General features: G+C 52.3%; 1 protein-coding gene across 1 annotated transcript in view; it reads left to right on the top strand.

The window, feature by feature from the left end:
• cpe (carboxypeptidase E) overlaps window positions 1-13,087 on the top strand; it is a 196,383-nt gene extending 183,296 nt beyond the window's left edge. The window contains exons 8-9 of the mRNA XM_072495937.1: window positions 4,202-4,320; window positions 11,747-13,087. Coding sequence (XP_072352038.1) covers window positions 4,202-4,320; window positions 11,747-11,845 — 218 coding nt within the window. The 3' untranslated portion in view covers window positions 11,846-13,087. The remainder of the gene's footprint in view (window positions 1-4,201; window positions 4,321-11,746) is intronic.
• Window positions 13,088-15,911: the final 2,824 nt, after the last annotated feature.

The following is a 15,911-nucleotide window of genomic DNA, read 5'->3' as shown; positions in this document are numbered from 1 at the left end:
GTGTAGATCAGTTCGAAATCGTACCTCCTGAGTTTAAGTAAGATGCGCTGGAGGCGAGGAGTCATGTCGTTCAGGTCTTTGTTAATGATGTTGACCAGGGGGCGGTGGTCAGTTTCGACCGTAAATCGTGGCAGGCCATACACATAGTCGTGGAACTTGTCCAGTCCAGTTAACAAGCCCAGGCATTTTTTTCGATTTGCGCGTAGCGCTGTTCGGTAGGGGTCATGGCTCGTGAGGCATATGCAACCGGGGCCCATGACGACGTGCTGTCTTTTTGCAGGAGTACCGCTCCAATACCAGATTGGCTGGCGTCTGTTGAGATCTTTGTAGGGCGAGTCGTGTCAAAGAAGGCCAGCACTGGTGCCGTGACCAGTTTGTGCTTGAGCTCCTCCCATTCCCGCTGATGCGATTGGTGCCAGTTGAATTCTGTCGATTTTTTTACGAGATGGCGCATATTTGTTGTATGAGAAGCCAGGTTGAGAATGAACTTCCCAAGGAAGTTGACCATGCCCAGGAATCTTAGGACAGCCTTCTTGTCAGCCGGTCGTGGCATGGCTGTGATGGCGCTAACCTTGTCTGCATCGGGACGGACCCCTGACCTTGAGATGTGGTCCCCGAGGAATTTCAGCTCCGTCTGGCCGAAGGCACACTTCGCACGGTTGAGACGCAGGCCATTTTGTCGTATGCGGGTGAAGACACGTCGTAGACGATGCATGTGTTCCTGCGGAGTGGTGGACCAAATGATGATATCGTCCACATATACACGTACCCCTTCGATGCCTTCCATCATCTGCTCCATAATGCGGTGGAAAACTTCAGATGCTGAAATGATGCCGAATGGCATCCGGTTGTAGCAGAATCTGCCAAAAGGGGTGTTGAATGTGCATAGTCTTCGGCTGGCCGGGTCCAGTTGGATCTGCCAAAATCCTTTGGACGCATCCAATTTGGTGAATATTTTGGCTCGCGCCATCTCGCTGGTGAGGTCCTCTCGTTTCGGGATGGGATAGTGTTCCCGCATGATGTTGTTATTCAGATCTTTAGGATCTATACATATACGGAGCTCGCCAGAGGGCTTCTTTACACAGACCATGGAGCTGACCCATGGCGTGGGCTCCGTGACCCTGGATAGGACCCCTTGGTCCTGAAGAACCTGCAGTTGTACCTTGAGGCGGTCTTTGAGTGGCGCAGGAACCCTGCGAGGTGCGTGAACGACAGGGATGGCGTCCGGTCTGAGTAGAATCTTGTACGTGTATGGCAATGTCCCCATGCCTTCAAAAACCTCCTGGTTGTGAGCAAGGAGGGAATGGAGATTTGCGTGGAACTCAGCATCCGGGAAGTCGGATATCTCATCTGGAGAGAGAGACATAATGCGCTGTACCAGGTGAAGGACCTTACACGCCTGTGCGCCCAGTAACGAGTCCTTTGATGAGCCGACGACTTCGAAGGAGAGTGTGGCCGTGTGCATCTTGTGAGTTACCTGTAGCTGGCAAGATCCTATGGACGGGATGACGTTCCCGTTATAGTCAACCATCTTGAGCCGGGATGGCGTGATGGGTGGTTTGACCTTCATGGCCTGGACTGCAGAATATGCAATCAGGTTGGCGGATGCGCCGGTGTCCAGGCGGAAGGCGACGCGCGATCGGTTGACCGTCAGGGTGGCACACCACTCATCGGCTGGATTGATGGCATTGACCTTGTTGACATCGATGACGGAAACGCGGAAGGCATCCTGGTCATCTGCATCACTTAACTGGAAGTCTTGATGCGTGGGCTGGACGGTCCTGACTTGTCTGCGAGATTGTCGAGGATGCGCCGGATCCATGGGTTGAGCCGAACGACAGTGGGCTGCGTAGTGGCCCATCTTGCCACATCTGAGGCACTGTCGGTTTTTTGCAGGACATTGCCCTTTTAAATGTAGAGCTCCACAATTGCCGCACGTCATGACGTCACGGCGTTCGTTGCGCCACTGCGCATGCGCAGTGCGATCTTGCGGTGGGCGCGCCTGCGCAGTGCGTCCCTCGTTGTGGCCGTTATTTTTGGCGCGCACCTGCGCGGGAGACTGCGAAAAGCGCGGGAAGCGGCCGCTGTCGTCCGGGCCGTGGGTCGGGAAGTAATCGACGGCCTGGATGCGTTCGACGTAGTGGGCGGCCTGGCTTGCCGATTCGACGGCTGGGGACCCCCTCCGTGCCAACTCGGACGCCTGAAATCGGGCAAAACGGCAGGTAGCATTTTCGTGGAGGACACAGGCTTCCACAGCAGACGCTAAGGTGAGGCTTTTTATTTTAAGAAGCTGCTGGCGTAGGCCACTAGAGGCAACGCCAAAAACAATCTGGTCCCTGATCATGGACTCTGTGGTGGTGCCGTAACCGCAGGACTGCGCTAGAATCCGGAGGAGCGTCAAGAAGGGTTGAAAAAGCTCCTCCTTACCTTGCAGGCGTTGCTGAAAGAGGTATCTTTCAAAACTTTCATTTACTTCAACTTGAAAGTGCTGGTCCAGTTTGAGGATGACCGTGTCATATTTGGATTGGTTTTCGCCTTCTTCGAACACCAGTGAGTTGAAGACGTCGGTGGCGTGCTGACCTGCGTAGAAGAGGAGCATTGCAATCTTCGTTTCATCCGAGGCACTCTGTTTTTCGGTGGCACGGATGTACAGGTCAAATCGCTGCCTGAAGAGCTTCCAATTGGTACCTAGGTTCCCCGCGACTTGCAACGGCTGCGGTTTGTCGGTGCGGTCCATGTCCAGAATGGCAGGTTAGTAGGCAGGTATCGATCCACTCCTGTACCATGTGGTGTTGGGTGTTCTGACACACAGATGAGCCAACACGGTTGTATATGGTACAACGCTATTTTATTCAAACTTACTATGTACAGTTTTGTCTTTGCACTCTGCACGTGGGGGTTCCCTGCTTGTGATGTTGTAACAGCTCTTCTCTGTTTCTTTGTCCCCAGACCTACTGACCACCAGGTGTCGTGCTCGTGCTTTTTATGTGGTTGGTGTTCTTGTCTGTGATTGGTTGTGGTGTTGTGTGCTCTGATTTGCCTGTTGGTGTGTCCATCATGATGTGTGTGTTTGAATATCATGACAACCACTTCCACCAAAACATTGAAAGAGGAGTCTCGGAAATCCTGGGGAAACAGCATGAGTAGTGTTGACACCATTTTGTTAAGGGTTTTGTGGTTATCGTACTGAAGCTATGCCGGGTGAGCGGGAGTTCACTCCCTGCATTTCCAGCAAAGATATTGGCATGGATGTTATAAATAGATTCAAGAGGCAATTCGATATTTTTCTTCAGGGAAGGAATTGAGGGACATGGTGACAAGAAGATCTGTAAAATGATAGGCTTGTTGGGCCGGATGCTATTTTCCTATTCCTAAATAATCCTGTGTTCATCTGTAAACTATTTCTATGACAATCGCCTTTAATTGTTGCACATCAGCAACCAATTGGTTTCTTGGTTTTTAGCTATTTTTATTCTAAATGATTGCGCTGTAAAAATTAAAATAGGGAAACTGGAAAGAAGGTGATGGTGCAGGGCAAATGCTCCTGAAAGAGGATTTGTGATTGGGTTATTTGCCTATCGCTTACACAGCTGAAGATTTCAACTTGAACCTTATAATAATATTTATTGTCACAAGTAGGTTTACATTAACACTGCAATGAAGTTACTGTGAAAAGCCCCTAGTCGCCAAATTCCGACGCCTGTTTGGGTCCACAGAGGGGGAATTCAGAATGTCCAAATTACCTAACAGTACGTCTTTAGGGACTTGTGGGAGGAAACTGGAGCACCCGGTGGAAACCCACGTAGACACATGGAGAACATGCAGACTCCGCACTGACAGTGACCCAAGCCGGGAATCGAACCTGGGACCCTAGAGTTGTGAAGCAACAGTGCTAACCACTGTGGTGCCGTGCAGCCCAATTTTTATGAAAATTCCCACTGGCCAAATTAAACCTTCTGCTTTTTGTAGATTTAGGAAGATAATGATTGAATCAAAAATTGCTCTGTTACTTAATGTTTACATACTTAACTGTATTGGACGTCTGCCCGCTCTTAACCGATTAGACACTCCCATATTCACTGAGAATGATTCTAATTGGAATATATATAAATTGCAAAAACTGTCCAGGGCTGGCAGGCATCTGTCAGTCACTCGTTTCACTAAAACTATAATTCATGCACATTTCTTTCTTTCTCTTCAGCTAAAGACGGTGATTTCTGGAGGCTTCTAGCTCCTGGAGACTATAAGGTCACAGCTTCTGCCCCAGGATACCTAGCAATAACTAAGAAAGTGGCAGTTCCTTTAAGCCCGGCCATAGTGGTAAGCTTTCATCAATTTACCTACACCATCTTGGGGCGGTAGAGTGTGTGTGGTGGTGTTGGGGGGGGGGGGGGGTAGAGTGTGTGTGGTGGTGTTGGGGGGGGGGGGGGGGAAGTAGACGGTGTTGGGGGGGGTAGAGTGTGTGTGGTGGTGTTGGGGGGGGGGTTAGAGTGTGTGTGGTGGTGTAGGGGGGGGGGCGGGTGTAGGGGGGGGGGCGGGTGTAGAGTGTGTGGTGGTGGTGTAGGGGGGTAGTGTGTGTCTGGTGGTGTTGGGGGGGGGTTGAGTGTGTGTCTGGTGGTGTTGGGGGGGGTTGAGTGTGTGTCTGGTGGTGTTGGGGGGGTAGAGTGTGTGTGGTGGTGTTGGGGGGGTAGAGTGTGTGTGGTGGTGTTGGGGGGGTAGAGTGTGTGGTGGTGTTGGGGGGGGGATATAGTGTGTGGCATTGTGTGGGGGGGGATAGTGTGTGGTGCTGTGGGGGGGTGGGAAATAGAGTGTGTGTGGTGTTGAGGGGATAGAGTGTGTGTGACGTGGGGGGGATGATTGGGGGGGATAGTGTGTGTGTGGTAGTGTTGTGGGGGGGGATAGAGTGTGTGTGGTGGTGGTGGTGTTGTGGGGGGATAGAGTCTGTGGTGGTGTTGTGGGGGGATAGAGTGTGTGGTGGTGTTAGAATCATAGAAGTTTACAGCATGGAAACAGGCCCTTCGGCCCAACCAGTCCATGCTGCCCAGTTTTTACCATTAAGCTAGTCCCAGTTGCCCGCACTTGGCCCATAACCCTCTATACCCATCTTACCCATGTAACTATCTAAATGTTTTTTAAAAGACACAATTGTACCCGCCTCTACTCCTATCTCTGGCAGCCCATTCCAGACACTCACTACCCTCTGAGTGAAGAAATTGCCCCTCTGGGCCCTTCTGAATCTCTCCCCTCTCACCTTAAACCTATGCCCTCTAGTTTTAGACTCCCCTGCCTTTGGGAAAAGATGTTGACTATCTACCTTATCTATGCCCCTCATTATTTTATAGACCTCTATAAGATCACCCCTAAGCCTCCTACGCTCCAGGGAAAAAAGTCCCAGTGCATCCAGCCTCTCCTTATAACTTAAACCATCAAGTCCCGGCAACATCCTAGTAAATCTTTTCTGCAGTCTGGTGTTGTGGAGGGATAGAGTGTGTGTGGTGGTGGGGGGTGTTGGGGGAATGGAGTGTGTGTGGTGCTGTGGGGGAGGGGGGGGGGGAGGAGAGGGTGTGTAGTGCTTTGGGGGGGGGGGATAGAGTGTGTGGTGCTGTGGAGGGGGGGGGAAAGAGTGTGTGTGGCGTTGTGGGGGGGGGGTAGTGTGTGTGTGGTGGTGTTGGGGGGGGTAGAGTGTGTGTGGTGGTGTTGGGGGGGGGTAGAGTGTGTGTGGTGGTGTTGGGGGGGGGGGGGGTAAGAGTGTGTGGTGGTGTTGGGGGGGGTAGAATGTGTGTGGTGATATTGGGGGGGGGGTAAGAGTGTGTGTGGTGGTGTTGGAGGGGGGTAGAGTGTGTGGTGGTGTTGGGGGGGGGGTAGAGTGTGTGTGGTGGTGTTGGGGGGGTTAGAGTGTGTGGTGGTGTTGGGGGGGGTAGACTGTGGTGGTGTTGGGGGGGTAGACTGGTGGTGCTGGGGGGGGGGTAGAGTGTGTGTTGGGGGGTAGTGTGTGTGTGTGGTGGTGTTGGGGGGGGTAGAGTGTGTGTGGTGGTGTTGGGGGGGTAGAGGGTGCGTGGTGGTGTTGGGGGCTAGAGTGTGTGTGGTGGTGTTGGGGGGGAATATAGTGTGTGGTGCTGTGGGGGGGGGTGGAAATAGTGTGTGTGTGGTGTTGGGGGGGGGATAGAGTGTGTGTGACATGATTGGGGGGGGATAGTGTGTGTGTGGTGGTGTTGTGGGGAGGGAGAGTGTGTGGCAATGTAGGGGGGTAGTGTGTGTGTGTGGCAATGTAGGCGGGTAGTGTGTGTGTGTGGTAGTGTTGTGGGGGAGGGAGAGTGTGTGGTGGTGTTGTGGAGGAATAGTGTGTGTGGTGGTGGGGGGTGTTGGGGGGATGGAGTGTGTGTGGTGCTGTGGGGGGGGGGGAGGAGAGTGTGTGTGGTGCTGTGGGGGGGGGGGGAGGGGAGGAGAGTGTGTGTGGTGCTGTGGGGGGGGGGGGGATAGTGTGTGGTGGTGGTGGTGTTGGGGGGGGATAGAGTGTGTGATGTTGTGGAGGGGGGGAGATAGTGTGTGGTGTTGTGGGGGAGATAGTGTGTATGATGTGGGAGTTGTGGGGGATAGAGTGCGTTGGTGGGGGGGGGGATAGAGTGTGTGATGTGGGGGGGGGGATAGTGTGTCTGGTGGTGTGGGGAGGGGTGAGAGTGTGTTGGTGGGGGGGGGGGATAGAGTGTGTGATGTGGGGGGGGGATAATGTGTCTGGTGGGGTGAGAGTGTGTTGTGGGGGAGATGTTGTGGGAGATAGTGTGTATAATGTGGGGGGGGGGGAGATAGTGTGTGTGATGTTGTGGGGGGGGGGGATAGACTGTGGTGTTGTGGGGAGGGGATAGTGTGTGTGGTGTTGTGGGGGGGGGTGGATAGAGTGTGTGTGGTGTTGTGGGGGAGAATAGAGTGTGGGGTGTTGCGGGCGGGAATAGAGGGCGCGATTCTCCACCCCCACGCCAAAGTGGCCGCGCTGTCGTGAACGCCGTCGAGGTTCACGACGGCGCGGAATGGCCCCGGTCACGACCGATTCAGGCCCTGACAATGGACCAGTATCGGGGCCGCGTCACCTACCCGCGCGAGGCCTTGTCGCCCGCGTAAAAGCGGCGCCGATTAGATGACGCTGCTGGCGCCGCATAATGGTCGTCATCCGTGCATGCGCGGGTCGGCCGGCGCCAACCCGCGCATGCGTGGTTGCCGTCCTGTCCACATCCGCCCCGCAAGAAGATGGGGGAGGGATCTTGTGGGGCGGCGGAAGGAAGGAGGTCCTCCTTCAGAGAGGACGGCCCGACGATCGGTGGGCACCGATCGGTGGGCACCGATCGCGGGCCACCCCACATTCAAGGTGAAGCCCGGTGCAGGATCCCCCCTCGCCCCCCCCCCCCCCCCCCCCCACAGGCCGCCCCCCCGCGTTCACGCACCGCCCACGACTGTAGCGACCAGGTGTGGACGGCGCTGGGGGGAACTCGCAGTTTTGGCCTGGCCGCTCGGCCCATCCGGGCCTCAGAATCGCGGGGGTGCCGGAGAATCGCCATTTTGGGTATCTCCGGCGATTCTCCAGCCTGCGGCAGGCGAAAATCGACTGGACCGTTCCCGCCGCTCGGGAGAATCGCAGGAGGGCGTCGGAACGGCGGCCCCGGAAATTTCGGCGGCCCAGGCGATTCTCCCAACCGGTGTGGGAGTGGAGAATCGCGCCCAGAATGTGTGGTGGTGTTGTGGGGGGGATAGAGTGTGTGTGACGGTGTTGAGGGGGGGGGGGGGGGGGGAGAGATAGTGTGTGTGTGTGGTGGTGTTGTGGGAGGGAGGGATAGTGTGTGTGTGGTGGTGTTGTGGGAGGGAGGGATAGTGTGTGTGTGGTGGTGTTGTGGGAGGGAGGGATAGTGTGTGTGTGGTGGTGTTGTGGGAGGGAGGGATAGTGTGTGTGTGGTGGTGTTGTGGGAGGGAGGGATAGTGTGTGTGTGGTGGTGTTGTGGGAGGGAGGGATAGTGTGTGTGTGGTGGTGTTGAGGGGGGGGGGATAGTGTGTGTGTGGTGGTGTTGTAGGGGGGAGGGATAGTGTGTGTGTGGTGGTGTTGAGGGGGGGGGGATAGTGTGTGTGTGGTGGTGTTGTGGGAGGGAGGGATAGTGTGTGTGTGGTGATGTTGAGGGGGTAGAGTGTGTAATGATATGCAGACACTTAACCAATGGGTCATCAGGACAAGACACAACCAATGGGTAATCAGAACACCCAGCGGTGGCATCACCACAAGAGGGCACCACACGACCACTATAAAAGGACAAGGCACACAGGCCCTGCCCCTTCAACCGGCAGAAACCTAGAGAGCAAGACGTGTGTGGCTAGCAGCACCGTCACACCATAGCATGTGGACTCGAGCAAGTTTGTATAGTTAATAGTATACTGTGTTACTAGAGTCAGGTTAGTAGAGTGTCAAACTCATTTAGCAGCTTTGTTAATCGCTCAATAAATACGTTCAACTTACCTTAAGGTCTGGAGTATCCTTCAGCAACGCCTACACCAAGTGGCGGCTTATGTTACTCAAAGTAACATAACAACACTGTGTGTGGTGGTGTTGGGGGGGGGGGGGGGGCAGAGTGTGTGTGGTGGTGTTGGGGGGGGGGTAGTGTGTGTGTGGTGATGTTGGGGGGGGTAGAGTGTGCGTGGTGGTGTTGGGGGGGGGGGGGGGGAAGAGTGTGTGTGGTGGTGTTGGGGGGGGGGAGAGAGTGTGTGTGGTGGTGTTGGGGGGGGGGTAGAGTGTGTGGGGTGGTGTTGGGGGGGGGGGTAGAGTGTGTGGGGTGGTGTTGGGGGGGTAGAGTGTGTGGTGTGGTGTTGGGGGGGTAGAGTGTGTGGTGTTGGGGGGGGGTAGAGTGTGTGTGGTGGTGTTGGGGGGGGGTAGAGTGTGTGTGGTGGTGTTGTGGGGGTAGAATGTGTGTGGTGGTGTTGTGGGGGTAGAGTGTGTGGTGTTGGGGGGGTAGAGTGTGTGGTGTTGGGGGGGTAGAGTGTGGTGGTGTTGGGGGGGTAGAGTGTGGTGGTGTTGGGGGGGTAGAGTGTGGTGGTGGTGTTGTGGGGGTAGAATGTGGTGGTGGTGTTGGTGGGGGGGGGTAGAGTGTGCGGTGGTGTTGGGAGGGGTAGAGTGTGTGGTGGTGTTGGTGGGGGGGGGGGGTAGAGTGTGCGGTGGTGTTGGGGGGGGTAGAGTGTGTGGTGGTGTTGGGGGGGGTGGAGAGTGTGTGTGGTGGTGTTGGGGGGGGTAGAGTGTGTGGTGGTGTTGGGGGGGGGGTAGTGTGTGTGGTGGTGGTAGTGTGTGTGGTGGTGTTGGGGGGGGGGAAATAGAGTGTGTGTGACGTGGGGGGGGGATAGTGTGTGTGTGTGGTGGTGTGGGGGGGGGATAGAGTGTGTGGTGGTGTTGGGGGGGGGTAGAGTGTGTGTGGTGGTGTTGGGGGGTAGAGTGTGTGGTGGTGTTGGGGGGGGGTGTAGAGTGTGTGTGGTGGTGTTGGGGGGGGGGTAGTGTGTGTGGTGGTGGTAGTGTGTGTGGTGGTGTTGGGGGGGGGGGAAATAGAGTGTGTGTGACGTGGGGGGGGATAGTGTGTGTGGTGGTGGTGGTGTTGGGGGGGGTAGAGAGTGTGTGGTGGTGTTGTGGGCGGATAGAGTGTGTGTGGTGGTGGGGGGGGGGGAGAAAGAGTGTGGTGCTGTCGGGGGGAATCCTGTGTGGCATTGTGTGGGGAGGGGATAGTGTGTGTGACGTTGTGGGGGGGGGGGATAGTGTGTGTGTGACGTGGGGGGGGATAGAGTGTGTGTGTGACATGATTGGGGGGGATAGTGTGTGTGTGGTGGCGTTTTGGGGAGGGAGAGTGTGTGGCAATGTAGGCAGGGTAGTGTGTGTGTGGTGGTGTTGTGCGGGTGGATAGAGTGTGGTGGTGTTGGGGGGGATAGAGTGTGTGTGTGGTGGTGGTGTTGTTGGGGTGGGGGGAAAGAGTGTGTGGTGGTGGTGGTGTTGTGGGGGGGGAGATAGAGTGTGTGGTGGTGTTGGGGGGGTAGAGTGTGTGGGGTGGTGGTGGGTGTTGGGGGGATGGAGTGTGTGTGGTGCTGTGGGGGGGGGAAAGAGTGTGGGTGGTGCTGTGGGAGGGATAGCGTGTGTGGTGCTGTGGGGGGGGGGGGAATAGAGTGTGTGTGTGGTGTTGGGGGGATAGAGTGTGTGTGACGCTGTGGGGGGGGATAGTGTGTGTGTGACATGATTGGGGGGGATTGTGTGTGTGTGGTGGTGTTGTGGGGGGGGATAGAGTGTGGGGTGGTGTTGGGGGGATAGAGTGGGTGTTGTGGGGGGGGGGGGAATTGTGTGGTGGTGTTGTGGGGGGGATAGTGTGTGTGGGGTGGTGGTGGTGTTGGGGGGGGGTAGAGAGTGTGTGGTGGTGTTGTGGGGGAATAGTGTGTGTGGTGCTGTGGGGGGGGGGGGAGGAAGTGTGTGTGGTGCTGTGGGGGGGGATAGAGTGTGTGTGGTGGTGTAGGGGGATAGTGTGTGTGACGTGGGGGGGATAGAGTGTCTGTGGTGGTGGTGTGGGGGCAATAGTGTGTGTGGTGCTGTGGGGGGGGGGGGAAGAGTGTGTGAGGCATTGTGGGGGGGGAAAAGAGTGTGTGTGACATGGGGGGGATAGAATGTCTGTGGTGGTGTTGTGGGGGCAATAGTGTGTGTGGTGCTGTGGGGGGGGGAATAGAGGGTGTGTGGTGGTGTTGTGAGGGGATAGTGTGTGTGGTGGTGTTGGGGGGGGGGGGGATAGAGGGTGTGTGGTGGTGTTGTGAGGGGATAGTGTGTGTGGTGGTGTTGGGGGGGGGATAGTGTGTATAGTGGTGTTGTTGGGGGGATAGAATGTGTGTGGTGGTGTTGGGGGGGGATAGAGTGTGTGTGGTGCTGTGGGGGGGGGGAATAGTGTGTGTAGTGGTGGTGGGGGGGGGAACAGACTGTGGTATTGGGGGGATGTGGGGGGTGTTGTGGGGGATAGAGTGTTGGTGGGGGGGGGATAGAGTGTGATGTTGTGGGGGGGGGGGATAGAGTGTGTGGTGGTGTGAGGAGGGGATAGATTGTGTGTGGTGTGGGGGGGGGATAGAGTGTGTGGTGGTGTTGGCGGGGAATAGAATGTGTGGTGGTGTTGTGGGGGGGGGGGAAATAGTGTGTGATAGTGTGGGGTGTGGGGGGGGGGAATAGAGTGTGTGGTGGTGTGGGGGGGGAATAGAGTGTGTGGTGGTGTGGGGGGGGAATAGAGTGTGTGGTGGTGTGGGGGGGGGGAATAGAGTGTGTGGTGGTGTGGGGGGGGGGGGGGAAATAGTGTGTGTGGTGGTGTGGGGGGGGGGGGGAATAGTGTGTGTGGTGGTGTGGGGGGGGGGGATAGAGTGTGTGGTGGTTAGTGTGTGTGTGTGGTGGTGTCATGGGGGGGGGGGGGGCGGATAGTGTGTGTGGTGGCACCCTCATTTCATGGACATGGTTTTACAGCAGTGAGTGCCATAAAGAGGGTGTGTCTTTCCTCTCTGCGCCCTAATTACTCCACGCCGATGCAGCTTGGGGTGGGCGTTGCTGATACTGGTTCACCCAGCCAGAGCGAGGAAGGTTGAGCGAGACGGGCTTTGAAATCCCAGCATTGGCAAGTCCGTCAAGAGTGTCAATCCGCTGGAGATTGCCACTCTGAGGAAGTTACGGGCCATTATTTTTTCAAACATTTTTATTTTGGTCTGATTTTTTTTACAGGTTGATTTTAATCTTGAATCATTTGCTGAGAGAAAAGAGGAGGAAAAAGCCGAAATAATGGAATGGTGGAAGATGATGTCTGAAACACTGAACTTTTAAGCCGAAGGCTATTGCTCCTTTTCAAAATACACGCTTTAATGGCAAATGGGTGGCACATTAATCTCTTTTTTAGACATTGAATTATTTATGTTTTCCGGTGTTTTAATATTACTTGGGTACAGTAGGAGGTGAATGTATTAAGTGAGGCGAACACTCTGGTGTCCCACCTGCCTTTATCAAGCCACTTCTTCAGCTAGGATATATGCTGCCATTTGGTGGAGATTCCAGTTTGTTCCTGTTACTCAATGTTGAATTCCCTTCCTTCATTGACGGTTTTAAATAAGTGTGGTCACTGTTACTGTGTCGTCATTTAGCAATCCCAAATAATGTCATGACTGAAAATATCAGGGCATGTCTGGAAAGGGGAGGGAGAAAAATACCTTAATTTCAAAATAACATGATGAATAAAGTATGTACTGTCTTCACAAATTTATGGAACGAAGTATTCAAAGTGAAGGCTAAAATCCATCCAGGATTCATTCATGAGGTAAAAGAAGGAAAAATATCACGTCAGAGGTGAATTGGAAAGTGGTTGGTTAGCATATGGACATGTTGATTTTCATGATGGGCCGAATGGCCTCCTTCTGCACTGTGTCACTTCTGTGATTCTGTAATGGTTTGAACAGTAAGTTTAAGGTAACAACTTACATGTAATCAACCCAATATAAACAGACATTTCTGCAGCAAATAGTAAGACTGTTGAGCCCGAGCACTTGGGACTCAAAATTATTTGTCTCATTCAGATTGTAGAACTAATTGTGGAGCAGAGTTTCAAGTTTCATCACACATAAATGTATGAAATTCGCATTATTGCCCAGTAGTGAGAAACAATTTAAAAGGTTTAAACTTAGGGAATGTCCGTATATGAAACCGTACATCAATAGTCTAAAGATTTGCTATGTTCCCTTAAAAATTCATTTTGCAATTATTTGAAACTAAGGACAGTACCATATGCTTGCGCGGGGAATCTGCGTGCTGTCTTTTTAAACTATGTAACAGCACAATTTCATGATAGTATCTTGTTACTTTGTGATGTCAGACCATTGCACAAGATAATTCTCCATTGCATTAAAACAATGTTGGGGTGTAATATTATGTTCTGAACATTACACTGTACCTCAGAAGTAGATGACAAAAAAAGCTGCAAAAATTAATGTCCTTGTATCATGCAAAATGTACTGACCTGTAACTCGGGTTTTGCTGTTTAGTGTGCTAGTGATAAAGATGAAATGTTGCCCAGTGGTCATTGCTTTTTGTCATTTGTTCACACTTGCTCCGGCACTTTCTGTACATAAACTCCGCTGGCCGTCTCGGTATCGTAAGTCAGAGGAGACTCATGAAAAATACTAAATAGCAGCCGTATAGTAGAGTTCTGCCAGTCACTTCAATTATTAAAATTACCTGCAGCCGGGTGTACGTATGGGCTGATTTGGAAAAGTTCCTTCTTTAGAACATCTTTGTTCCGGTTGATGGGGAGCTTTGGGCTTTAAAAAAAAGTATTACTGTACATTATCAAATTATCACAGCACTTATTATATTTTTGTTCCTGAAAGCACCAATTGCTTGAGGGAGCCCAGGTACCTAAAGTACTTAAAGTCGCCATAGTCACAGATGACCATAGGCTGCTTTCCCCTTTGAGTGGGGAGAGTTGACTGGTGGTGATTTAACCTGAGGATCACCACACTTCAGGCGAGGGGCAAGGTTGAGAAGGTAGGCTTTCATGAATATTCCTCAGTCTTTCACTAATATTCTTCGGCTTGAACCTTATCCTAATACACCATAATCAAAGGAAAGTAGTTGAGAAGCCCCAACTAAATTTCCTCACTGTAACCCATAGGAACACTAAGGCCAATTGGGAATTTCTGCCAACAGCTCAATGCTGGGTAAGAATTGAACCATAACTGCGCAGTGAGCTGTTCGAGAAAGCTTTCTTTTCACATGCAAATGTGTTCACTTGGGTGACAAATACCAAGTGCTGCAAGATGGGAGTATTCTATTCCTACTCCATATCCTGCACTCGTTTTGCTAGATGAGATGGCATGCAAATTGAAGTGTTCCTGGCTTTGCTCTTATTGAAATTATTTCAACACCCTTTCATTAAGATTTTTGAGGGCAAAAAAATAAACAAAGTAGTCAATTTTGATTAGGTTGTGTGAATGAAGTTTATTTAATGCTAATTGATGATCGCTGTGCTGCATTTGAAGTGGTGCCCAGAAACCTAACTAACTCTTCCTGAATTGGATACGTTGCACGTTCTGAAGGTAGTGACTCTTGTTAGTCTTACTCACCGTTGTATTTAAACCTCAGCTGGTATTACCTCAATGCTGGTTTCTGAACCATTGGGCGGCATTCCCCAACCTCATGTTTCTCGGTGGTGGGAGGCGGCATGCTGTTCGCTGGTGGTGGGATTCTCTGCTCCCATGGCTGTCAATGGGACATCCCATTGGCCAGAATTCTCCTGTCACTCGCTGGCAGTGGGATTCTCTGGTCCCACCGGCAGGCCCCCTCCACCCATGAATTTTCCAGCGTAGTGGGGCGGCTTCAATGGGAAATCCCATTGACAGCAGTGGGAGCAGAGAATTACACCACCTCCTGCTGCTGAGAAACACGCAGCTGGGAGGCCGGAGAATTGAAGCCATCCCTTGCCGGCGGGGAAATTTAAAGAGTAAGTAAACCGAACAATAAACGTCCAATAAATGAGTGACAATTGGCAAGCCAATTGATGAACTACACAGCGGAAATATAAGATCAAGTAAGGAAATCATGATCAAACCTTACACTGCTCCGTTTAGACCTTACCTGGAATATGCCCAATCATTCATGCTGGAAACAATGCAGAGATTACCCATGAGCGGTCTGAATTATGAGGAAAGATTGGAAAAACGTGGGGAGTTAATTTGCCCAAAATTTAAAAACACTGCTAAATGGGTGCAGGGTCTTACAAGACTAGACTGTTTGAAAGTCTGGGCCTGGCTCACAATTTTGGCCCTCGTTGCTTATTACCATAATATGAACTTGCCAGAAGATGCTAAACCAGAAATGTGCAGGTGTTAGCCCAAGTGCTATTTCGATTACATTTTCATGGAGCAGCGTATGGGGACTTCTTGCACACACTTCCACTGAAGGTGTGGAATGCTCTGGCAGGCACATGTCGGGCTGTTACAGCATAGCTCAGAAACTGAGGGACATTGTGCATAGGTTTTCTGATATGGCACTGGAGGTCCTGGTGGAGGAGGTACAGAGGAGGAGGGGATGCCCTGTTATCTGCATGGGGATTGGGTACGACATTGCTCATATTTCTCCCCAGTCCCTTTCTCCCACAGCTGGTGTTGCTGTGCGTGGTGTCACATCCTTTTCCCGTTCCTCGTCCAGATCAAGGGCAATACCTGACAAGACGCTCATGAGCAAGCACTCCCCATGTCCTGTTAACTGTTACATGGAGGAGTAGCACAACACAAACAGGAATAAAGGAGGACAAAAAAAAGAATCAAGAACACTTTCTAGTTTTTTTTTATACATACTCTCAGGTTCATGCACCAAGGTGAGTGGCTGCAGTTTGATTGAAGTCCTGTGAATGTTTATTTTTTGCATGAAATAGGTTATTAACGTCTATCCCTCAGTGTTAAAATCATAGGCCAGGTGTAGCATGGATTAGACGCAGGCTAAATATCTATCAACACTGTCCCATAGTGTTGCCTTTTCTTTCACTCATCTTTTCTGTGGCTCTGTTCCAATTATGGCAATCAGTGAGTTTGCCTTTCTTTCTATGTTATCTATGTCTTAATGCTTAGAGTCGCCAGGTATCGAATGATACCACCGCAAGTTTCAACCGGCTATCGATCAAAGAGCCAAACGCCAGTTCTTTAGTTCAAGGTCAAGGGTACTTTATTTACACACAATTAGTCATGCAACAAACATTACTAGTTAACTACACGTATCAGCTAAGACAACCTGCACTTAACTTCGGGCACCCAGCTTAGGTCAGAAAACAGTGGCCGCTGTTCAATTCTGGATCTCTCAGGTTCGAAGGAGTAATTGCTGCTCAGCTGGGCTCATCCGTCTGGTA

Source organism: Scyliorhinus torazame, chromosome 3 (genome assembly GCF_047496885.1).
Source record: "Scyliorhinus torazame isolate Kashiwa2021f chromosome 3, sScyTor2.1, whole genome shotgun sequence".
In the NCBI taxonomy this organism is placed as follows: Eukaryota; Metazoa; Chordata; class Chondrichthyes; order Carcharhiniformes; family Scyliorhinidae; genus Scyliorhinus; species Scyliorhinus torazame.
Note: the sequence above shows the minus strand (reverse complement) of the source record. Positions and strands in the feature narration are given on the sequence as shown.